The sequence below is a fragment of the Anas platyrhynchos genome, chromosome 10, assembly GCF_047663525.1.
Source record: "Anas platyrhynchos isolate ZD024472 breed Pekin duck chromosome 10, IASCAAS_PekinDuck_T2T, whole genome shotgun sequence".
NCBI classification, from domain to species: Eukaryota; Metazoa; Chordata; class Aves; order Anseriformes; family Anatidae; genus Anas; species Anas platyrhynchos.
This window is the reverse complement of record NC_092596.1, coordinates 13,577,292-13,601,777: the sequence shown is the minus strand read 5'-3', so window position 1 is coordinate 13,601,777 and position 24,486 is coordinate 13,577,292. Positions and strand designations below refer to the sequence as shown.

The window sequence follows — 24,486 nt, the reverse complement described above, 5'->3', positions numbered from 1 at the left end:
ACTGGCTGGAAAATAGGGATGGCACAGCATGGGTCAGCTAAAGCGGCACCCCCTGTGGCACTGCTGACCTCAGGTATCACACAACTTTTTCAGACAAGCCAAAATCAAACTGTTTCCTTCTGAACTGCCACAGAACACGGTAACTCAGCAAGTGGCTGCTGAGCTGTCTGGGCGATGTGGGTGGGGTGGACAGCTGGGAGGGGTAAACTGGTCATCACCTGCAGCTGTAGATCCCCGTGTCAGTCCCTTCATTCAAACAGCCATCAACATGCATCTGGTCTCCATTCAAATCCCGCCTCTAATTCCTTCTGAGTGCTGGAACATGTGTGTCCTGATCATAATGAAGCATGATTTGCACTTCCAGGTACAAGGATAAGGAAGAGATATTTAACAGCATCTTCCCTAGCCTTCACTAGTGCACCGAGCATGGAAGCCACAAGCCAGAAAAACTCTGTCTGCTGCAACTGTTACCGGGATAGGGGTACAGAGCCCCCCTCCTGGTGGTCTGCAGCATCCAAGATAATTTTCAAAAGCACCCGGGGCTGCACTGTCCTTTTAATGGGTCCTCAGGACCAAGTTTCCTAGTCTTTAAAACTGGAATTACAAGGCTAACTGCCTCCATAGCGTTCCTTGAAAAGCATTGCACAAAGCCCTGCAGTTTAACAGGATGAAGGTTGCATCCAGTGGCACCCCAGATGACAATTTCAAGTCCTCACATCCTCGAGCACCCTCTGGAATTGACTACACTGCAGTGTGTGGATTAGTTCAAAGTTAGCTATCGAATAAACAAGATCTGCACCCAACTTTCCTCTCCTGAATGATTTCAGAGCAAGGTACCAATATTTGCATGCTGGGTGGTGCTACGATCTCCAAGAAGTTGCATTCTGCACTGTTCATTTGGGGATTAGAAAAGGTGCTGTACATCCCTGAGGGCCCTGATGCACAACTCCCATCGGATTCAGCAGTGGAAGCCACAGAGATCGCTTCCCTCAACCACTATGTAAATATCCCGGGCTGTGAACAATAAAGGAGGATAATGGCGGTTTATGTTAACAAACCGAGCTGTGAATGGCAGCACTTCTGGAGCACATCCCTGCTGCAGTTCAGCTTTAGGCAACTGGTAACCCCAGGCAGAGGAGCAGGAAAGACGGCTGAATTGTTCAGCATGTCCCCATGCTGTTGAAGAGGGTGTTCCCAATGCATGTACATATGGGAGTATTTGCATAGGGTCAACATTTGTGAAATTAATTGTAATTATTCATCGCTTAAACCGTCGCAGTGTTATAATGCCTTAATATTTTTATTACAATATTTGAAATTCCACAGAAGTGTTCAGAAGTGTGCTTAGAGCACAGAAACCAGAAGAAAATAAAAACCTAACTTTAATGCTTTTTCTAAGTCCAATGGGTTTTGTTTATTTTACAGCAAGCTTCCTAACACCTTTTCTAGTACTTAAGACTACAGTGTATATCAGTGGTTGGTATCTAATAACTTAGCCACAGGTTGTGGGCTCCAGTATAAATGTAAATGCAATCCTGCAATTCTGTCTGTTTTGATGTGTCAGAAAAGCTCACTGTTTTTTAATTACAGTGCTGTTAGACCTGTCATAGTGAGCTTGGAAGGCAAATTCCTCTGTGCCACAGGGAAAAGCAAAATTTACCACAGAAGGTTGAAAGCCATGGGGAACATGGTCTTGTCTTTGGGGGCAAGATAATAGAAGGCAGATGTGAAGACATTCGGCACCCACCAGATAACAGAAAGCTAGAGAAAATACAAATATATTAATCTTAGAAATTAAGGGAAAGGATGGTGTAATAAAGGGAGCTGAAAGTCTGGAAGCTAATAAATGACTTTTCTAATTCAACTCTGCCACAGGCTGTTTAGTTGGTTCAAGGTAAAGATTTTTGAAGATGAACTTTTAAGGTACTTAAATCTGTTCAGGTATGTCTCAATCAGTTGCCAAAATCTCAACAGGGAAAAATATACATAACATCTGTAGAAAGATAAGAAATTGGTGGCTGTCTTGGGGGGGGGGGGGGGAAGTATAATCTATTAAGGAAGATGAGTAAAATGCAGTTTATCAAAAACTGTACTACTTCAGCTAAAGGCATGATCTTAAACTGAGTTATCTTCTGTGCATGAACACACCCTCTCTTTATGCATTCAGGTTCAAACATTTTGGCCTTATCATTTCCAAGGCTATGCGAAAGCTACATATTTCTAATCTCTAAGGATCTCTTATCCAGGGATGTTGTAAGACCACCAGGATTCTGGGCACCAGGGAATACAGGTACTTGTGGCTGAATTCACTGAAGTCTGCACAGTGATTTGAGATCATTCCTGGCTGGAATGTGACGTGGGAAAGGAAAGCTTGTTAAGATGTGAATGCAGATGCAGGATGCCATCTGACAGCTTCCAGTCCCTCGATGGCTCCTGCATTTACTGCCACTAATAGGGCACTCTGGCATCCATGAGGTTAACCCAGTGATAATAAGGGCATTTTGCATTTTCTATCACCATGCTGTATCTTCCATTTTAACTCTGAACTGTTCAACATTCATTTAAGGGTGAAAACAGCATACTCATTTGGCCTGTTGTGAGCCTGCTGCACATCACAACTATACTTTTCCATGCTGTACTGTGAACAAAACTGACCAGCAACTGAGGAAGTGTTAGAAAAAAAGTCACTTAAAAGCAATGTCCTCAGTGTTCCCTTTAACTTAAGCTTTTTGCAGTGCCCAGCACTGGTAGTTTTTCCCTTGCAGCTATAGCTAACCCTCTCCCATTGTGTTTTTTTCCAGTTCTGCATTTGGTTGATGGACTGTTTTGCTCTTTCTTCTAGCCTAAAGAGTCAGGAGGTTTAGAGTCATGGACTGAAATGAGCCCTTCTGCACAACACATTTTACAATATTTCAGTCTTCTCAGATAGGCTAGCACACCGAAGTGCTCACCATCACACACTGGCTGGAGAGCTGTGTTCTTTTCACTGAAGATTTGGGATCCACAATATCTGCAAGTGCAATAAATACAATGGAGTAGCAAGTGGCAAACTCCATCCTAGTATTTTCTGATAGTCCTATTTGTAGCCAGAGGACTTAGTCCTATTTATCCTTTTACCAAAGACCTGTGAAAAGCTCTTCCTCACCCCTCCATTCACATATGATGTAACAGTCCTGAAACAAACTGCCACAACTTTAATTCTCACATGTAAAACGCACGTTAGGTGGTTTTGCAATGTTCTGCTGGATGATATTGCAGTTGTAATTCTGTCCCACCATAGGCCTTGGAAGAGGTATTGAAACCTACAGTAAATTTTGATTTTGGCCACACCTTTGTAAAACTAGTTGTTCCACACAACATCGTATAACAGAGATCAAAATCTTGACCATCAGTGCTAGAAGCAACAACTCGCACAGATGATAACCTCTGGGTAGATTCCCAGCTGGGACCCAATGCTTACATGAAACTGTCTTACTAAAGATGTACATCATACATGTGTAAATATGTAATTTTAGTTATACCATGTGTTTTCTGAAAGGGAAAAAAAAAAGCTAGACCATAAAATAAAAATTGTAGCTCCCATGTATATTCCACTTCCATTCCTGCCAGTGTCTATCAGCGCAGTAGCTGACCTCTCCCAGCCAATCTCTTCCAGTCACATCACCACTCAAGTTAGCAACTCAAAACACAGCAGAGACGAGATGAAGAGATAAGCACCCAATCCTACATTCCTCCCACACCCACAGCTCCCAGCCAGAGGGCGGATAAAGAGAAGGGGGCCAGCTCCCAAGAGTAGTTATGTTTGAAATCACTCGAATGGTGTTGCTAAATGATATGGTCACAACATTTTAAGACTTTTGCAGGGGGTCTGAGTATGTGCTTGACTGTTGATCCCTCTGCCTGGGCTTGTGTCCATTCTTGATGGTCCATTTGGTAACTGGCTTGCAGAAATGCCTGATGTCAGTTGACTCCAGGCAGTACACAACACAGACAGAAAAAAAAAAAAAAAAATCCAATGCCTTTTCCTTACAAAGGCCCAGTTCGTTGTGTTTTAAAGCCAGGTTGTATACTTTAAACGTTAATGAGGCAAGTGAGCAGGCAGCCAATATTAGAATATTTTGTCTGGCTGTATATGCAAAGAAAGTGGATTCTAAATCAGTAGCTGTTCATTCAGAACACACAGCATAAAGCCATAGAATTTAACCAGGACGTTTTGGTAGTATACAGTACGGATGGGTCACACAGAATGAAAAGGCTGAATAAATCCCATGGCCAATTACATGGTCACTGAATCATGAAAAGGCCAGGCTCCTGGAATTTTGCAGCTGCTAGTAGATTCAACGGATGCATCAAACCATCAGCAAACTCAGCTACAAGTTTCTCTGCCACAGAACTGATTTGAAACTAAATAAATTTGTAATCAAAACCCCATAGCTGAGAAATTTTGCAGGGGAATACCAATAGACTTTAATTCTCATTATATTTGACTGAGTTTAGGATTTATTTGTATATTTTACTGCAAACCACAGAGAGAGGAAAATGGCTTCTGTGTTGAATAGCATGATATACACTTCAGGAAAGCTTACTTTTAGTGAAATTAAGCCTAGAATTTAAGTGGGGTTGTTTACTGAGAGAAGGAAGGATGTCTTAAAATTAAAAACACTTGGGTGAGTTTGTGTTGATTGGTTTATGAAGTTGCACCTAGCTTGTAGCACGAAGCACCCCCTGCAGACTACAAATGCACACGGGGTTGTCAGCACCAGGTAGGGCATGCAGTACAGCCCGCACCATCTCTTTCAGATCTCCAAAGCCATTGCACAAAGCCTCCAAGGCTCAGGCAGTGCTGAGAGGCTGAGTCACCCTCTCTCAGTACTACTTTGGCAGTCCACAATAGGGGAAAAATAGGAGAAAAACACATATCTCAGCCTCTACACAGAGTGACGAGGCCCATATAACACAGTAAGGTTATCACCTCTCTAGCATAAATAGTCCAATGTATCTGAAAGCATGATTAGTTTAAGCTAGCACACATAGGCAAATGTGCCAGCTCTTCAGCATTTCCCTCTCCAAAGCCAGTAACCTCAGCAGAGATGTAAAGAGCATACTGGGAGCAATTCCCTCTTGGTTGCTGAAGCTCCTCTGGAAGTATTGATATAGAGAAATGCTGCAAACAGACCTAGGAAACCAATAAGTCCAGTTCTGACATTTCTCTTCCAAATGGTGTGTAGAGCATCAACCTGAGACAAGAAACTATTGCCACTACATGGTACTGCATATCCCTTCAGGCCGTCCCTGGACCATTTTGCAAATGTAATTGAGTTGCACTGATTTCCTTTGTAAAGTGATCTGAGATCCAGCAGAGGAAACAGACAAAAATAGGAATTATTATCCAGTCACGAGTTCTGTCCTAGTACAGAACTCCTGAGTTTCCATGACATTCAGGGACGCACCTGATCATTTACGTTTCGACCAGAGCAAATCAATTCTTTTACAAATGACTGAGTGCTCTAATTCAGGCAAAACCCGAGTTCACAAACGAGAACAATACAGAGAAACTTACTGGAAACACAAGTCAAACCGACCGGCCTGTGTTAACTGCCAGTGCTGACTCAGAGAAATTACGTACACAGAACAGCCATGAAGCACTGATCTCTTCTTCTTCCAGTGCAAGATGCTTCGATACATTTCACAATATTTTATTCAATCTTGGTTTAACATTTGAAACATTTTCCTGGAAAGAAATTTGTATGCCCGAGGTTTTTTTGTTGTTTGTTTGTTGTTTTTTTTTTTGTTTGTTTTTTTGTCCCCCCCCCCCCCCCCCCCCGACATTCCTTTGATAAAATCCTGCTTAAATCTAACCCATTTTCCTGGTTGTGCCACAGGGCACCACCCAGCAAAACTAGTTTTTCTTTCTTTATCCCTCAGGTATTATGCAGATTTCCTACTCCCTTCACTAGTCAGCACTTCGTCCCATAAATCCTCCTCTTCGTATCTTTCCTGAGAATGTCTTCTAGACATTCTTGCCCCAAAATATGTTTTCATCTGCAGTCTCAAACTTCTCCAGCTACTCTAAGCGATGATGTGGTGCAGCGACATGCACCTGGAATATATAATTCCAAGTACAGATACATTGGAAGACTCCATAAATATCCTGCTCACCTTCCATTTACCTTTTCATTGAAAGCCCATACTCTTTTCTGTATGTCTGTACAGTGCGTCCAGCACAGCCATGACATTTGAGAGATTACTTAAAAGCAAACGACAAACGATTATTGTATTGAGAAATTGCCATCTTCTCTACCTGCCAGCAAAGATGCACAAATGCACAGATCCCAAGGATCTCTGGTATGCAGGGCTGTTTCTACATCATCTCAAGTTTCGCGATAAAAATAGTTTCCTAGCCTATTGGCTCTAAAGACACCTCGACAATGCAATCCTAACTCGTTCTTTGGTATTCAGCCATCAGAGTCATTAGCACTAGCTAGGTGTTATCTTCCCTTTCCCTCCGAAGTCCGGAGCCTGTAAATGTTGAAGGTACTTAAGGCCACTTACACAGCAACATTGTCAAACATTTAGCAGCTGCTCCTACCGATATATATCCCGATCCGAAGATGATGCACTTCTCTGGACCGAGGGAATGAGAATGTATTCAGACACGTTTCAGGTGAAAAAGTTACTATTTTTGGTTTATGATTTGTCAGGTTTTGCCAGAGAACTCTTACTAATGTCCCTCCTCAGGTTACATTTAACAACGAATGCGAACAATGCCATAAAATAAAGTAGTAGGAATATGGCAGCGCCATTTGAGGGATAGCATGGGGACCTGAGAGTTATGTATTTGGTTTTGGTATAACTTGAATCAATTTAAGTAATGCCCTGTATTTTAACAATATTTTTTGTTGGATTGAAAGGGAGTGTACACGTGTAGTATATTTATGCATAATCTACTGATACTTTGTGTGCCAAAAGGTGTGTGTTCATATATGTATGCCATATGACACCTTCAAGTAAGCATAGGACCTTCTTTTTGTAGTTTGTCTGTTCTCTCCTATCCTCTATTGTGGTCATGCTGCTCCATGCTGTGTCTTTCTTAAGCTTTTAGACAGCAACTTGTCAGAGAAGACACCGTAGGGGGAATCTGCTGACTTTATTCCTGAGGCCAGGATACCATCCTGTTATATACTCACATATTGTTATAAACTTATATATTTTAAGGTCAGAAGGAACCATTATGATCCTTTACCCTAGCCCCCTGTGGCATAGCTGAGACTATTAAATTTTACCCAGCTGTTCCTGCAGAGGAGAGAATTACTCTCTCCTACTGCATAAGTGAACTCTACTGAGCCCAACAGCTTGCTATTCATACTGTAAGGCAAGCAGCACCTACCACAATTTGAGTGATGAAATAAATAATAATGCAGCCAACCAGAATGGGAGACAAACTAGAGAAATCCTCATCGAAATTCAGAAGATTTGGACTAGCTCCCTCCGAAAGCTCCCCGGCCTCCCCTTCACAGAGATTTTAGGGAAAAATGCCAGTAGATCTCTATTGTTCCTGTTCAGTCATTAGCTACAACTGATTTTTATGTTGTGTTCCCGTTTCAAGGTAAGGATAAACTAGATGCTGGTCACATTGTGCATATTGAAAAAGGAACTGTGAGACATGCAAAATACAGATGCATTTTAAATACAAAATAATATTGTGTTGTTTTCTTCATGGTTTTAAATAATCCTCAGCGATGAAACATACATATTTCTAGGTGATAAACTCCTTTCATCCCATTATCTTTGGGCCTTCCGCTTCCATCTCCATTAGTTGTATCATTCTCCTTTTTTACATCTAACCTCCCTGCCCAGACTTCACTAAAAGGACTCAGAAAAAAAACACTCCTGGTACTGTTTATCACACTGCCATTTTTCTACACACATACTTCTCACGTCTGCAGCAAGAGAATGACTTGTGATTAAATCATAGAAGCCTAGTTTTAAACTGGTGCTCTGTCTCTAGTCCTCCCTTCCACTTGCATCACTGCAGATCACGAACACAGCCTTACAAGGCTTCAAAGAAAAGGAAAGGGTCTCAGTTTAGCTGGAACAATGCGTTTCACAGAGCCACTGCTTTCACTTACCTCCCATGCTGTGGGTTACTATTTGCTTTCCCACACTTCCCTCTGGGCTGCCAGTCTTTGGAGCTAGAATTAAGACAGGCACAAATGGTGATTAAACCTGCTTAGGTATATGAATGCGTGTGATCATCAAAATCACATCTAATGCTGTAGGAGTTGGGAGAAAACAAGTTCTGTTCCTCTGAAAAATTTGCAGTCAAAAACACGTTAAAGTAAAAAGTGCCAAAGGGTTATTTTTGCAACAAAACTTATGATGCAGTTTATTAAAGTCACCTGCTTCCCCTTTGGAAGCCTTTTTTTTTTTTTTTCCCATGAAGCGACAATGTAGTACTAAATCCTCCCCCGTCACCTGAGCTGCTGAGCTCTGCTGTTATAACCCTGACGTACTTATGACTTGTTTCTCTCCCTGCTGAGGAAGGTCTGCTCCACTTGCTTCTCTCCCCAGTGCTTCTATGGGCAAACCAAGGCAGAAATCTTAAAACACACATCTGGCAGTGGTTCTCATCAGGGATTGTTCAGGAGCTTCCCATATGGGTTGATAATGATCTCTGCAGTCTCCATTTTGAAAATCACCAAGAAGGTTATGCTACTGGCTGCTTCTCATGCCGGGATCACATTCACCTGCTTCCTTGTCACAAATCAGAGCACACAATCCAGTGCTATAACCAGAGTACTTCAGAAACCATTACTGTGTACTTAGTTCAGTATTGAGTTGTCCTTCTGATACAGAAACCTCTGGTTGCACTTTCAAACCCAAAACGACTTGCCTGTAAGTGGCACCAGAAGAAAAATAAATAAATAAATAAATGAAAAGACTTTTGCTATTCATCTACCTACTTTGCACTGAAAATGAAGCAGATAAAGCACCAGATGTCTGTCAGTGTCTTCCCAGCACCACTCCTGGGCAGTATTTGCACTTCCTCCTCTTGAGTCCTACACTAAACCAGGCATTGAGGTGCTCAGCACCCACCTCCTGCAATATGATCATGTCAGCAATCTCTTTACATTTGAATGGTGACAGCAGCTGAAAAAGCATTCTGCAGAAATGCCAGCAACAGGTTTGGGGCTACCAACACACTTCTGGTGGGAAGCTAGCTGAAACTAGCTTCTTAGTTCTCTGATGAAAACTAGAGATCAGGACTTCTCTTAGGAAATAAGAGATTTTTTCCTATGGTGAAACCTTGTAGGAGAAATTCACTTTCTCAAGCCTGTGTGTAACAGAGCAGTATCCTGAAGTCACTGGCCTAAATTCTAGTCCTCTCTTGCCTAATTAAAGAGAAAATGGTTGTAGGAGATGCTTCTATGTAACAGGAAACCCGTATGATTGGCCAGATTTTGGCAGTGCCATTCTCCTCCATGTAGCTCACCAGTCCCCTTCTATTGTTAATTGGCTTGTCAGTCATCAAAGAAGAGAATAACTCCAATGCACAGATGGACAGTTCTGCTAGAGGCCAAAACAATAGTGTTTCCTACTCCAGAATCTCGAGCAGGAGACCTTTAAATGCCAGCACAGCCTAAATTCTTAAGTGATCTTCTTGTTATATCGATGTCTAAAGAAAAGGCAAAAGGATAATCCTTATTTTCTCTCGATTCATCCAAAATTATCACTATTTGCTAACTGAGGACTTACAAATCAAAACATCTTATTTTTGGCTAGAATTATTCCCACACAACACAAGTAGACTGAAATCTCTTGAGGGAAAAAAGAGCAGAAGAAATATTGGAAAAGAAAGGAAAATACTTTCAAGAATTTAGTATCCTTACCTTGAAAATAGTTTGTTGTTGTTGTTGTTTTGTTTTGTTTTTAAATCTTTTGTTATAACATTGCTTGATCTCCACAAAATGGGCCTAGTCAGAAAAATCCCCTCAACCATATTTAGGAAATTCCCTGAGAGAATGCAGATGGGGCTAATCCTTACTGCAGCAGCTCCTGCTGCCCCTGCTGAATGCCTGAAAGGCTACACAGAATTACCTTGACACATATGTTTGCCACTTTGCATATTCAACTCCTTTACTTCCTTTTACTTTAAGGGCATGACAATTAATTCATGTTACTATCCCAGCTCTGGTATGCTCTTAAAAAATTCACACCTGTTTCACAAATGTTCACCTGTTTTGTAGACTAAAGTATAAAAGAAAGATACCTTTTGCTCAACAATGAATGTGCAACTTAGTGCTCATAAAGAACTGCTGCTATAACATGTGCTGTTTGCAGGCTATAAAATGAAAACTGCCCCGTGAATCTTAAAGGGAAGAAAAGAAAGAAAGAAAGACAGAAAAAAAAAAAAGAAAGAAAAAAAAAAGAAAAAAAAAAGATTTAGATTAAAATACCTTTTCTTAACTTTGTGGAAGAGAAGCTTTTCTGACTAGGCAGCACAGCACAATGAAATTGAAATCAATGCCAAGTGCGTTATCCTGAACTCTGAATGGGCAAAGTTCCCATTGACTTTCAAGATTTCTTCCCTTGCAAATGGTATTCAAGAACAGACGTTACATGCACCTAAGCCACGTCCACCACTATGTTCTGTCTCTCCTCTTTGTGTCAAGTAGATGTATAGAATTTCTGAAATCAGCACAGCAAGCTGTGAATGATGATGCACGAAATGAATAAGCAGAGTCTAGTACAAAGGGGAAATCCTGAAGGCTGGGTGCAATCACTGCTATACTATTTCCTATGGCCTGTATAGAAATGATGCATAATATTCTTCAAGGAGACAAAGAAAAAAGCTCACCAAGGCCAGAAGTCTCAATCAGAAGCCCCAGAAGAGATAAATGACAGACAGAAGCTCACAAGTTATTAACATTGCTTAATTTCCCTCTTATTCCTAGCCATTCCCCACTCATGCCTGACTCTTTTCAAGCTGTGGGCTGCTCTGCACGTGGAGCATACACACAGCAATTTGGGGCTCTGAGAATCTGCTTCACTTTGCATTTCTTTGGAAGCAGCGCAGCTTATGCAGTAGTTTATGTTTCACACTTCTTTTCTCCCTGTCAGCCGAGGTGAGTTTGCACCAACCCACCAGCATGTGAACTGTGATGGCCAAAGCACTGACAAAGCCAGAGCGATTTCCAGGAGAGGAGCTGCGCAAACAGCTCTGGGGCAGTAATGTGTTAAAAACTCCCAACTGCTTCCTCGCGTGGACGTGGATCAGACACTTCAGCTACACGAGCACAAGGGTTTTTAAGCCAGGCCAAATCGTGCTCAGGTTGATTTCCCTTTATCTGATGTACAACCAAAGAGAAGTAACCAGGCATAAATACGGTTTAATTGAATTTAGCAACAAGAATAAAAGAATTCTCATAAAGATGAGCATCCTGTGAATAACGCTGTCATAAATAGCATTTAAGTGGTATGTACTTTGCTTATCACAGAGGAGGGATGAATGCGTCTCTTTATGGACACGCTGTGACAAACCCCCATTCACTCACACACTCGCTCACTGCCAGGCAGTGCAACCTGCCCTGCTGCACGACGTAGGTACAGAGCTCATTTTAGAAACTGGAAGACTGAGGTATAAAATGAATAAAGAGCTTCTGAGGATGTCTTTGGAGGAGGCAAATCTGAAATCCTGTTTACTTGACTAGCAACACAAAGAAGTTGGCTGTGAATAGTATTCACAGCAAAGAATAATTAATTCCTCATCCTGAGGACATGCTGTTGTGAAATAAAAGTCACTGTGTTGCAATTATTGTTGCATCCAGTGGCATCAGTAAAAAGTCACAATAGAAAAGCATATGGGAAACTATTCTGGTAAACTTAATCTGCATTAATCACTAACTTACCCCATGCAAGCAAGCCTGCAATAACAACTCTCCAATCCTTCCTGGGAAATCCTAGAAGTAATGCATTTAAATTTCATGTCTTTCTTTTTAAGATTTCTGCATTTTGTCACTCCGTGCTTATCACAGAAAGAATCTGAATCTGCAACATGTAAATTAACTAGAGATGACTACAGTAAACATAGAAGGAAGCTCTAAATAAGTAGAAAAGAAATCGTATCCAACTTCTCACTTTTGCAGGCACTGCTGGTAACAGCAACTTTCTAGTCCTGAACATCACTTAACTTCACCTCTTCAGCTGTATTTGTTCCTTTGAAATAATTCTTTCCGCGAGCATTGGGAAATAGACATACTCTATGTTAGACTATCTTTCTAATGTTAATGAAAAGTATACTTTCCTAGTCTCACATCTGACACAGGAAAGCACTGATTTATAAATGCTTTCTTAAAGTGTTTGTGCTAATCACATGGCTTTTTCTTCATGTAACATCATCTCTTTTAACAGTGAAAAAAATAGAAATGCAAAAAAGGAGGTTTAAAAATATTCCCCAAATGGCCACAATCAAAGATCTCTGCCAGGTCCAACCTAACCAGACTGTATCTAAAATTTAATTTAAAATATTTTCACTTATCAATTTTTGTGGAAATAAATTCTTTCTGCAGCTCTCTGGTAAAGGAAGGAACCATCTAAATGTAACCCGAGATGCTGTTTCTTGACAGACTAACATTAGCAACAACTGCGATCTCCACTCCTCCATTCAAAAAAGTGTTAACACGAAAGCCTAAATATTGTCATTACACTTAAATGCTAACATCGTTAACCCCTCCCCTGCCAAGTCTGTCTTTCTAGGGGTAATAGATGCACTTGCCTCTATTCTAGACGTTCCAATATATGGCTGTAGTTTTTCTATGGGGCAAACACTTATGATTTTGCACTCAGCATTTCGCTTACAGTCCTGTCTGTGCTGAAGATTGCTGGAGTGAAGGATCCTCTGCAAAAACATCTTCCACAGAGCTAACACATCACACCTGTTTGCAGCTTCACCTGTTCTCCATCAGAATGTAGTGGCTTGATCCTGATCTCTTACACGCAAGCAGGAGCATGAAATCCCTCACAGGCATTGCTTAAGAGACACTTGGATTTAAAAGCATGCAGGATGTGTCTGAAATTAACTGAAATTTTAAAAATGAAGAGTGGAACAAATAAAATACACCTTCGTTAATTCTCAAGGGCACGTGTTACTGCATTTGCTCTCCAGGCAAATTCCCTGAATCCAAGCAAAAGATGTAACAGTGATCTTAGGGGAAAAAAAAAAAAAAAAAAAAAAAAAAGTTGTCTTTTAGGCAATGGCTCCCTGATGGAAAATGTGTGTGGAGAAGAGGCCATTTCTGTACTTGTGCTTATGTGCAAGGCTGGGTTCATTACTTTCAGTTTGCAATGGGTCTCTCCCCATCCAGCTGTGTGCCTGTTCACAGGACTCTGCCCACAGCCAGCAGCCAGAGGCTTTTCAGCCCCGGGATAAAGTTCAGCTGCAGGAAGCTGAAAGCTCTGTCGAGGATTTTGTCTGGGTATCTTAAAAGCAATAGCTCAGTAAAAGCCCCCGCAAGCCAAACCACTGAGGTGAGCTTCCACAGAGAGCTCATCAGTTAATACAGAGGAAATCTTCTGGTGTCGCCTCAGGGACTTGCTCACCAGCTACATTTAGGCCCTGACTTGTGGAAAATGAGGAGGATAACTTGAATTCAAATGCTGCAAGCCTTCTGAAGAGTCGGGCTTCTCCCCTTTTACGGCAGAGAATCCATTTGTAGAGAACTCAGGTGAACAGAACAACCTCCTATAGTGACGCAGCTGCCATTCAACTTTGAAGACAGCAAACACAGTTCCAGTGCCGCAGGTCAGGAGCCCTCACTTTTGTCAGACTCGCATCGCAACCCTTTCTTGGAAGGCTGGGTTTTCAGGACCTTCTTGCTTCCCCTCCTAGCATTGTCCCTGCATTGCCCGTGGGGAGTGTTGGGGGGAACTGCTTCACCCAGAGCTGAGATGAAATGGGACCTCCTGCTGCCCCTGCATTTCCCTCAGGTAGCACCACCGATCTTTGGGGTACGGGGCTGCTTATCCTGCCAGGGCTGGCAGCAGGCCCGCTCCTACCTGAACAGTGGCAGTGCGAGCAGGGGAAAGCAACACCAGAGGTTTGCCAGAGGTGTCACCAGCAGTGTTAAGGAGTTGAGCTGAGTGTTAGACACACTGGGTTCAAGTGTGCAAAGTGGTTCCCCCAGCTCCTGCTCGGCTGCTCCAGAGCAGAGGGGACCTGTGCAGTGCCAGGGCTCACCTGTGTGGGATGGAGAGCATGGCCCTGGGCTCACAACCCTGGTGCTCGTCTGTGTAGTGTGAGTGGCCCGGGCAGGGACCTGTGGGCCTACAGCAGCCACTCTGGGTGCTCCCTTCTCCGGCTGGCTGAGAGCCTGGCCCTACACCAGAGAAAGGGACTGGCGGTGCAGTCTGCACAACACTTGCTTTTTCCTCTTGCAACAGCCAGAGGAAGGACCTGGCCGAACTCGGATGCGTGTCCCAGTGGAGACAGTGCTCCCACTGCCCCCAGCAGATCCCAGCTACTTTCAGTGGGCAGCGGAGGGACGCGAAGCCTTCCCAGCACCACATCTCACGGGGGGCAAACGAAGCAGGCCCCTCCATCCAAAACCAAGGCAAACAACAAGAACAGCCTCTGTTTCCTATCCCTTCCGTGGGAAGACAACCAGTGAACCCGTTAGCTGAAGCAAAAGAAAGGCAGAGACTTTGGGGGCTTTGCACTACAAGACACAGAGCCCTAAGGTGCTGCCCCCACAACTGGGGGTCCAGGACCATTTGCCACCAGGCTGCAGCAGACCCGGGGGAAGGATGCGGTCCAATGGGGTACAGGGCTGCAGTGCCCCCAGAAAGAGCTGAGAACAACGTGGGCTCCTAAATTAAAAAAAATAAAGAAAAGTTGTCCAGACTCAAAACACACTCATCAAACACACTGAAAAGATTGAATTATTTATTTCCTCTGGGGACTCCTGTAACCATTCATTTTTAATAGAGTCTAATTAAGAGTTCCCCAGCGGGTTTTACTTTTGTAAATATTTTAGATGAGGTCGGGTTTCTGGGCAAATCCTCCAAAGAAAAAAAAAAAAAAAGAAAAAGAAAGAAAACGAGGCGCACACGCTTAACCCCCTTCCCTCCCCGCCGGCCGGAGCGGCAACAAGTGGTGGCGGCTCAGAGAGCGGCAGCACATCGCCTCTCGGCACCGAGCAAGGAGAGGGCTCCCAGGAGAACCCAAAACCGAGGCCGGGACGTGATGGCAGCAGGAACCCTGCCGAAATGCTGTGGTAGCCCCCGGCCGGGCAGGGAGCAAGCCCGCACCGCCGCCGTGCCCGGTACCAAATGCATTGGTCGGGCTCTTCGTTTGGGAAGGGGAAGAAAACGAGGACTAGGAACAGGGAAGAAGTCTTTCGATTACTTTTTTTTTTTTTTTTGGAAGAAATCCGGTAAACAAAAAACTAAAACGTTTCTTCATCTGATATGTCAAAACATGGTTCACAGTAAAATTCACAAACCAATTTACATAAGTTTACAGTTTAAGAAAAAAAAACAAGACACACAACTTACTATAAATAAAAGAAATGCGTTTGCGACCCGCACAGCTCTTTCCCACCTCCCCTTGTTTTTTTTTTAAGGAGCAAATCCCTAAAGTTAAGAAGTCGTGAACGCTACAGATTGCAGCTAGAAACCAAGCAATACTCGGCGAGGTGGGAAGAACAACACTTAAGTAACCACAACGAAAATGTAAACAACTGAACAACTGAGTTTAAAAACAAGAGCCCGCCGGGTTTTTGTTGCTTGTTTCATTTCGTTTCACGCTAGAAATCAAACTGTGAAAGATGCGAGACTTTTTTGAACCTTTGAAGCGAACAAAACAGTGCCCAACCTAGCAGAAACCAAAGTTGCCGTGGTTTAAAAACTTCACAGGGGCTTCTAGGAGGCAGGAGTTGTGCTCTATTAAAATAACAGCTTGCTCAAATATGGTTTCTTTTTTGTACAAAAAAATAAAATGACACAGCTAACGGATTTCCTTCTTAAAATGTCTCCAAAGTTAGTATCAAGTCTGCTAAGCCGAGGAACACTGCCGTACGTCCCGGTGCGGTGCAGGAGCGGGATGAGGGATGGAGGCGGGGAGCCGTCTGCAGGGCCAAGTCTATATGTGGGTGAGCGGTACGGTGCCATTGACGGCAGTCCCGGCGCTCTGGTAGTGCTGGTGCACACTGTGTAACCTGCTGCCCTGCAGGGCCGAAGGGTCTGTGGCGTCCCCCCCGGGGGGCAGGTACATGCTGATCATATCCCGCAGGTCTCCCAGGCAGGCCCTCTGCGAGTGGGAAGTGATGGCCGGGGGCGGCGAGCTGGGCTCGGATTTCACCACGGAGCCCATGGAGCCCAGGCTCATGGCCGTGGAGGGCTGCTGGCCGTAGGCGGCGGGGGACATGCTGTAGGTGGAGGCGGCGTTCATGTAGGTCTGCGCCGTGGACATCATGGGGCTGTACTGCAGGCCCGTCATGTCGTAGCGGTGCATCTGCTGCAGCTGCGGGCTGTTCATGCCCGGGTGCTGGCTGTAGCCCAGCTGGTCTTGCATCAGGGAATAAGCCCCGTTGGTCCAGCCGTTCATGTGGGCATACGTGTCAATCCTCTGGCCCACCCCGACGGGGCTGCTCACCGTGTTGCCCCCCCCGGGGGCCAGCAGGTTGCCGGGCAGCGAGTATTTGTCCTTCTTCAGCAAGGTCTTGGTCTTCCGTCGGGGCCGGTATTTGTAATCCGGATACTCCTTCATGTGCACAGCCCGCAGCCGCTTGGCCTCGTCGATGAAGGGTCGCTTCTCGGCGTCGCTCAGCAGCTTCCAGTCGGCCCCGAGGCGCTTGCTGATCTCCGAGTTGTGCATCTTGGGGTTCTCCTGGGCCATCTTCCGCCGCTGGCCCCGCGACCACACCATGAAGGCGTTCATGGGGCGCTTCACCCGGTCCTGGTCCGAGCCGGCCCCGGCTCCACCGCTGGCCCCGCCGCCGCCGCCGCCTTTGCCGGTGCTGCCCGGGGCCGGGTTGCCCCCGGCGCTGCCCGGGGTGGGCTGCGGCGTCTTGATCTCAGCCTCCAGCATGCTGTACATGGCCGGGGCCGGCAAGAGGTGCGCCAGGGCGGCGGGCAGGCGGGCACCGGCAGTTCGGGGAGAAATTAAAAAAAAAATAAAATTAAAAAAAAATCAAAAATAAAATAAATAACAAAAATTAAGCAAGAACCGGTCTGAGCGGCCGCGACGGGAAGGAGGAAGTTTCTTGCCGCCTGGCTGAGAGGTGCTGCTCTCTCCCCGAGGCGCTGCGGTGCCGGCGGGTGCGGAGCGGTTCCGCGGAGCGGCTCCCGCGGGCAGCACCGAGCGACGCGCACACGGCGGCGGCCTTTGATTGACGGCGGCTATAAAGGGGCGGGCGGCAGCCAATCGGCGGGAGGCTCCCGGCAGCCCCGACGCCGGTAATGGACCGGGGGGGGGCAAAAAGTTGGTGTTTTGGGGATGCTGGGGCTGCCACCCCCCCTGCTGAGCCCCCCGCCGAGCTCTGTTCCCGGCTCTGGGATGGAGGAGAAAGCGCAGGGTGGGATGCGGGGTGCGGGGTGCGGAGAGGCCGGCGGGGGTCCCGCAGCTGCCGGCGGGGCAAGGGGACAGGAGGAGGAGGAGGAGGAAGAGGAGGGGGGAGGAGGAAGAGGAGGAGGGATGGGGAGGGGCGCTGCGAGCGGGAGCCATGTGTCCGCCGGGCACAAAGGGATTTGGGGCTCCCCGGTGGAGCCGCAGCCCGGTGCCTGGAGACGGGGCGAGCCCGCAGTGCGCGGACACCCCCCCCCGCATCCCCCCTGCACCGCGGATGAAGGAGGGGGTGGGATTAAACTCTCCCCCCCTGTCCCGGAGCGCTCTCCGGGCACAGAGCCGTCCCCCTGCCGGTGCCAGGGCACGGCGGCTCCCTCGGGTACGGGCCGGGCTGGCTGCTGCCGGGGCAATGCCCTCCCGGCCCCCCCTTCACCACTTGAGTTTTTCCACTTGGCTGTCCCAACGGGAGGGGGAAGGGGCACGGTGCTCGCAAAAACCGTTTTCATGGTAACAGCAAAGTTCCCTCCGTGTGAAAGCAAACTTTGTAGGGTTGGGGTGACGGGAGTGGGGCTGCGCGGAGCTGTCAATCACGGCCCTCCCTTTCCGTCCCTGCCCTCCCTTCCCCTCCCTTTCCCTCTTCTTCCTCCCTTCCTCGCCCGGCACCTGCAGGGCCAGCAGCTCTGGCAAGACACCGCGGGCACGGAGCCGCCCAGCCCTGCCCCACTCTTTCTCCCTCATCCTCCCCCCGCCAGCTCCTCGAGGGGGTCCTGGAGCCGCGGTGCTGGAGGAGGTGGGCAGCGCCGCCGGGGGGGGGCTCGGAGCAAACCCCCCGGGCTTGGGGGGGCAAGGGGGGCCGTGCCTCGGCGTCCGGACCCCAACCGGGGGAGAGGGGGGGCTCCCCCAGCTTGGTGCCCCTCGGAGAGAGAAGAGCGTGAAGATAACGGCGCTAATTGGCACGGGGTGGGACGGGACGCCTCCAGGCAGGACCCGCGGGCACAGCCCTGGCCGGTGCCAGCACTTCGGAGACACCCTGGTGTCGGGCGGGGGGGTTGTGGTTTTGCAGTTCCGTAGCAGTTTTTCTGGCTAGATCATCTTCTGAGCAAAGCCGAAGGGGAAATAAATCCCGCTTGGGACTCGCTCGCAGTGAGTTTTGTCTTTGCTGTTGTTCGGTTTGCTGCCGTGTGGGTTTGGATGGGGTAAAAATTGTGCAGGGTGGCAGGAGGAGGTTGTACTTCAGGCGCTATCACTAGAAGGCACGCTGCAGGAGGAACTGCGGGAGGAACTTTTGCAACATACTGGAAAAGCTTCAAAGAGCTTTATTTAAACTCAAACCCCTCCAAATATTTTGACCGCTCCAGTTGAGGTTTGAGACGCGCCAGACTGGGATGGGAAACGGAGTGGTTAGGTCCGGACATTTCGTTTAGATGACTCGATCGTATGAACGTCGGAGCAGCTGAGCCCACTGACACGCAACGAAAAACGCGGCGGTATACGGCGTTAGGACGGGCTGAAAGCCCTGTGAACGGCGCTCCTTTCGGTGTCTAAATTATCTAAATAAATATTAGCACGTTAAGTTTCGGACTCTTATTTAGCCCTACAGTTTGTCTTCGCGCTGCCTGAGACTCAACTTACGTCGTGGTGTTTTGTTTTTCTTTTATTTTTTTCTCCAAAGGGCACACAATTTAACATCTTAAAATCCACGTTATTTCAATGCCAGGTGACAATTCTCTTCAAACACCGCTCATCTCTTTACCTATGAACATAAACCCGGCTGAATAAAAAAGCACAGGTTTGTATTTCCAGACTTCGCAGATCCCCGGAGCACTCTCGCTGCATCAGGGATTTGGTGCCGCGCACATTGTGCAGAATACTTAAGACTGGGGCTGGTTTCTGTTCCTAGAAGAAGGGACGGGCAGGGCACGCAGCTGGGAACCCTCTCTCAGCACTGCCTGTGGGTCCATCCCCAGGACTCCCAAGGGGATTTCTTCACCCGTTTGGGAGTGCAGGAGGAAGGAGCCCGGTGCCCAAGGGGCTGCATCCCAGCCCGCACGGCGCCGCCACCGCGGCTCCTGCCCAGCCGTGCACCCCCGGGGTCTGCGGGACAGCAGGATGGGAGACTCGGAGCTCAGGGGCTCGGAGCATCCCACCACGGGCACCCCAATGCAAGCGGAACCGGGGCAAGGAGGAGTAAGCAAGCCCTCCTCCACCAGCTGCGATTTCCTAAAGTCATCTTGCGGAACACTTGCAAAAGTCTGACCCCCCGGCCAAACGGCTTGCAGCCACCAGCGCCTGGTCCCTTGTTCCCTGTGCCCCACACCCGGAGCCATTTTCCTAAATTTGCTCTGTCAGGACTGGGGGAGAAGCTGTCTGGGGCTAGGAGAGCCCCCTGTGTCTGGGGGGGGGGGGGGGGTGAGACAGGGGCACATGGGGGCGTGAAAATACGTATGTCAAAGGCAGAGAAGCTCTAGTTGTTTTTCCTTTTCCTTTTTTTTTTTTTTTTTCTTTTTTTCTTTTTTGGTGATAAAGGAGCGTGAGGTGAAATCAGGAGTTTACAGCACAAGCCAAGTTGAACGGGAGAAACCTGACGGCTGAAAAGGCACGTTGGAAAAGGGACCGCCTGCTTCTCAAGCAATCAGCGCTTAATAAGCAATAGCCATTAATATCTGTTAATTGCAGGACCAGCAGAGCTAGGGGGAATCTTGGAACTGTGTCAGGAAAGATCACCGGCTTGTGAAGAATAACGCTACGCACCAAACCAGCCCTGTTTAATCCTATTATTAAAACAATTCCCTCGGCCCCCAGCGTAACTCCCGACGAGCGGTGGGGGCTTGTCCTCACAACTTGCCCCGTTCGTTTGGACCACTGTTAGGATGATCCCCCGAAAATGCCCATAAGATGCTTAAAATCAAAGTTCACCTGCTTTTTTGTTTAGATCTTGTTCTAGACCCCCCCAGCCCAGCGAGAGGGGCATACACCACCAGTTCCCACCAGCCTTGCCACACGGCTGCGGCTGTCCCCGCTGCTCATCCATACAGGAAAGCGAGGGATCCTCTGGATATGACATCATTAAACCCAGCAACATTTAGGAACAAAAATCTCAGGAGCGTGGTAAAAGCCACGTCGTTTGGGTACAGATCGATTCCTTTGAGCCAAGCTTCCCGGTGCATTCAGGAGGCAGCGGCAAATGTTGTTTTTAATCACTTTTTCCCCCCAGCTGAACTTTTATTTGGCTTCTGACAACAATAGCGGGCTGCAAACAGACCTCTCGGAGCGCCCGCTGAATAGACTCTTTTCTAGCCCGGATTGTTTCCACCGGCACAGAAAACAACCAGTAGCTCCGTTTCTTAATTGGGTTGTTCCTGGCCCTCGTTCATTCAGGTGTTCGGGAGGAATTTGTTTATTAGCCTCTGACAAACAGCTCCTCCTGGTAATCGCCTCATGGGGCTGGCTTCTGCCGGAGAGCAGGGATGCGGGGGGGAGGGAGACTGCTAATAAGGACCCCCTCATCTCCAAGTTACCAATTAACAGGGTTGTAGAGGGGACCACCAGCACAGGACAACTCACCAGGGCTCGCTGCGGAGCCCCAATGAAGAAATCAGTTTAACTCACGTGTTTCCATGCAGAAACACGGAGTCAAACCACCCAAAAACGAGCATGAGAACTGATGCTAAAGAGACGAGCGCTGCACTAGCGGCGGTTGTTGTGGGGCAGCCTGCGTTGTATCTGAGAGAAATCCCTTTTAAAAGAGAAGAGGCAGTAACAGGAACTTCGCAACTTCTCTCCACTCCTCCAAGTCCCCACAACTCTCCTCCTGCGGGTCATTCCCGTTGGCCACAGCTGCCACCAGCAGTGCACTCCCTTCCATCCCCGCACTCCCCCGGCCCCAAACACCCCAGATGCACCCCCACACACACCACGTTGGGTGGCCCAGGGTCCTGTCCCCTGCGAGATGGGGTTTGGATGGGACACAGGGACAAGCGTGGGGAGAAACAGACCTGCCCCCAGCACACTTTAGCGGGGGTCTCTCAAAAAGCCCCGTTATGCTTGCCTCTGGCTACCCCAAGGGGCTGGAGCCATCCTGGGGGGCTTGCTGTGGGCCTTCAAGGGCCCTTCCCCTCCTGCTGGAGAGGGCTGAGATATCACTGCTCTCATTCTTCAGAAAAAGAAAAAAAAACCTCAATCATCTCTGTTTTACCCGTTTAAAAATTCGCAAATCTATCTTTCCTCTAATGTTTTCCATACGGTTTCAGTAACCCACCTTATTTGCTGGTACCGATGGCTAGGCTCCTTTTTATGAGTCATATTAGAAATCAGACATTAATTGTAAAACTGTAACTTTCTAATTAGCTGCAAATAAACTATTAATTAGTGGCAAATTAAAATCAAAACACACCTTATTTCTACTCTCTGACATACAATTTTGAAGGCACATATTGTTTCAAACTACAGCCTGTATCACTGGCAGAGCAAATTGAGATCCTGAAAGGTTTCTCTCCAGGATAAATAATTAAAATATATTCTCCTTTAATTGACATTATAGAGGACACAAATGAGGTTTTCCTTTTAGAAAGAAATAGCAGTTTCTAAATAAAGCTTTGCAGGCTGCAGAATGGAGGTTTCAACCAAATGAATAGTCATTACTACCTTTTCAATGATGTGGGCCTTTTGATCAGAAAAGAAATTAGCTCTAAAGGACAGACAATAGGAAGCCTGCCCTGCAATAGGAAGAAAATTAGATGGCTAAGGCTCTTAACAACACCTATTTCTATAAACCATGGAGCTTCTTGCTTTTCAATTACAGCTGTTCATTTCATATAAGGAAAGTGGAAAAACACAGGGGGAATATAAACTCTGTTGCACCAAAAAGCCCAAGGCAGGGCAGGCAGAGTCTCCTCCTATTTCCCTTTTTTTTTTATTTTTTTTTTTTATTTTTTTTTTGTGTGTAAATAGTTAACTAATATTGTATGTTTTGTAACACCAGCACTATCCAGTACAGAGTTCTTCAGGTCAATCAAGCATTAAGATGAACTACATTCAGTAAAGGAACTAGTAAAACAAGAGAAACTGTAAGTTAGGTAGTTGGGTGTTTCCACCGCACACCAAACAATGTCTTTTACACATGCATCACGTTCTTGCATGCATTTCCTGGAGAAAACAAAACATGAGTGAAGAACTTGAGGAAAATAAATGGCTGAATAACACTCTGCTGTGTTTTGGTTATAGTCAAAAGGAATTCCAGTTCTTCTGAACTGAAATGAATGTTCCTTCATTATGCTCACTGCTGAGAGATTATTTTAGATATGTTCTCCTCACCTTTAACTCAAATATCTCAGCTATTTTAGCATATTCTTCCTTTATTTTTAAAACTTTAAAATAACTTACTGTGTAATAACTTTTAAATGTGTTCTCTTTCAAATTATTTCATTTGGACATTGTTTTCTGAACATTGTCATTTTTCCAGAATATAAAACTTATATAAGTTTTCCTGAGTCTTAGACATAACCATAAAAGCACACTTCTATTCCTCTAGCATTTCTCCCTAGTCATACCTTCATGATACAAACAGATGACAATTTGTCATTAACCATGCAACGTACTGTAATTAAAATAATCTTTCAATGATTATTTGAATGTATACGAGTCTCAAAGCTTTATCATAAACAATTCCTGTTCTCATATTAAATTAGCTGGAGACTATAAAAATCTCTTAGAAATAAAACACAAAATCACGGAGATTCTTCCTCCCTCTTTCTCCCTCTTTCTTCTTTTCTTCCTCCCTTCCCCTTTCTCCCCTTCACTCTCTTTCTCACTCTTTCTTTTCCTCTTCTCTCTTTTGCCCCCACTCCCCACACTACTTGCTTAGAAATAAGTCCACATGGTTAATTCAAAGAACAAATAAATACATATATACAAAAAGATCAAATATACACAAATTGTTTTTGCTGTTATGTCTTATAATTATCCTTCTCACCTACAAACAAGTAAATGTTCAACTAAAAATTGCTTTCCCTCTACAGAAAACTAAATCACATTAGAAGTGATTTTAATATGAAATATGAATGCCAGCTTTTCATTCAGTGCCTGTATCCCATTTTAACCCTGCTTTTCCCCTGTGATCAGGAATATACATACAATAAGAAATAGTTTAATCTGTTAAGAATGATCTCCTAGGTCACAAATTGGAGGCACTGATATCAGTATTTGAAGCAATCTCCCTTCTTTATAGTAGTTAGAAGACTATGATTAATGGGAGACTCTTCCTTACTTCTTACTAAGGCAAAATTTTCCATTTGTTTTGTAAGATCTTTGTTTAAATTTTATTTTATTTGAAATGACTTTGTCAGAGAAAACATACCTATGCTAGCTAGTGGGGAAGACTTCCCTCCATGTAAACAGGCAGTTCAAGTGTCATTGAGACTTCTGCAGCTCACAGCACAAAACCTGCATCAGTGAGATGAAGAACTACAGAAAACCCAGTAATGATTCTGCAATCCTCAGTCCAGACCACACAGCAATGTTTTACTTCTATACTATTTTCAATTCCCATGAACAACTGGAGAGCAAAGAACTTCCTTGACTCTCAAAATCTGAGTCTCACCTAACCCTGTCAAAGTTTCAGAGCAATGAGATTTTGGAGCAAAGTTCTACTAAGAATGAAGAAGTAGGGAACCAAAAGAGCTTTGAGAACAAGAATGAACAAGAGTGAAGTTAAATGAGTCTACATTGGAGGGATTGGACATGATGGGATCTAAAAGAAACCAGTACATGCATATATAGCATATATATGCATACCAGTACATGATATAGATACCTATATATATACAATAGGTATAAAATATCAGAAATAGAATTCACTGAAGAATCAGTTCTTCAGCCATGACTGTTTTCATGCCTCAAACCACATTTCTGATCAGAGCATGAGT

The 24,486-nt window shown here is 45.7% G+C and overlaps 1 protein-coding gene and 1 long non-coding RNA gene across 8 annotated transcripts in view; both read right to left on the bottom strand.

Annotated features, from left to right (window-relative positions):
- Positions 1-24,486, bottom strand: part of LOC106016476 (uncharacterized) — a 183,682-nt gene that overhangs the window by 96,439 nt on the left and 62,757 nt on the right. The gene's annotated exons all lie outside the window — the stretch shown is intronic.
- Positions 15,108-17,621, bottom strand: LOC101802833 (transcription factor SOX-3). The gene has a single exon (XM_027465289.3). The coding sequence runs from the start codon at positions 17,093-17,095 to the stop codon at positions 16,139-16,141; it is 957 nt and encodes a 318-aa protein (XP_027321090.1). The 5' UTR covers positions 17,096-17,621; the 3' UTR covers positions 15,108-16,138.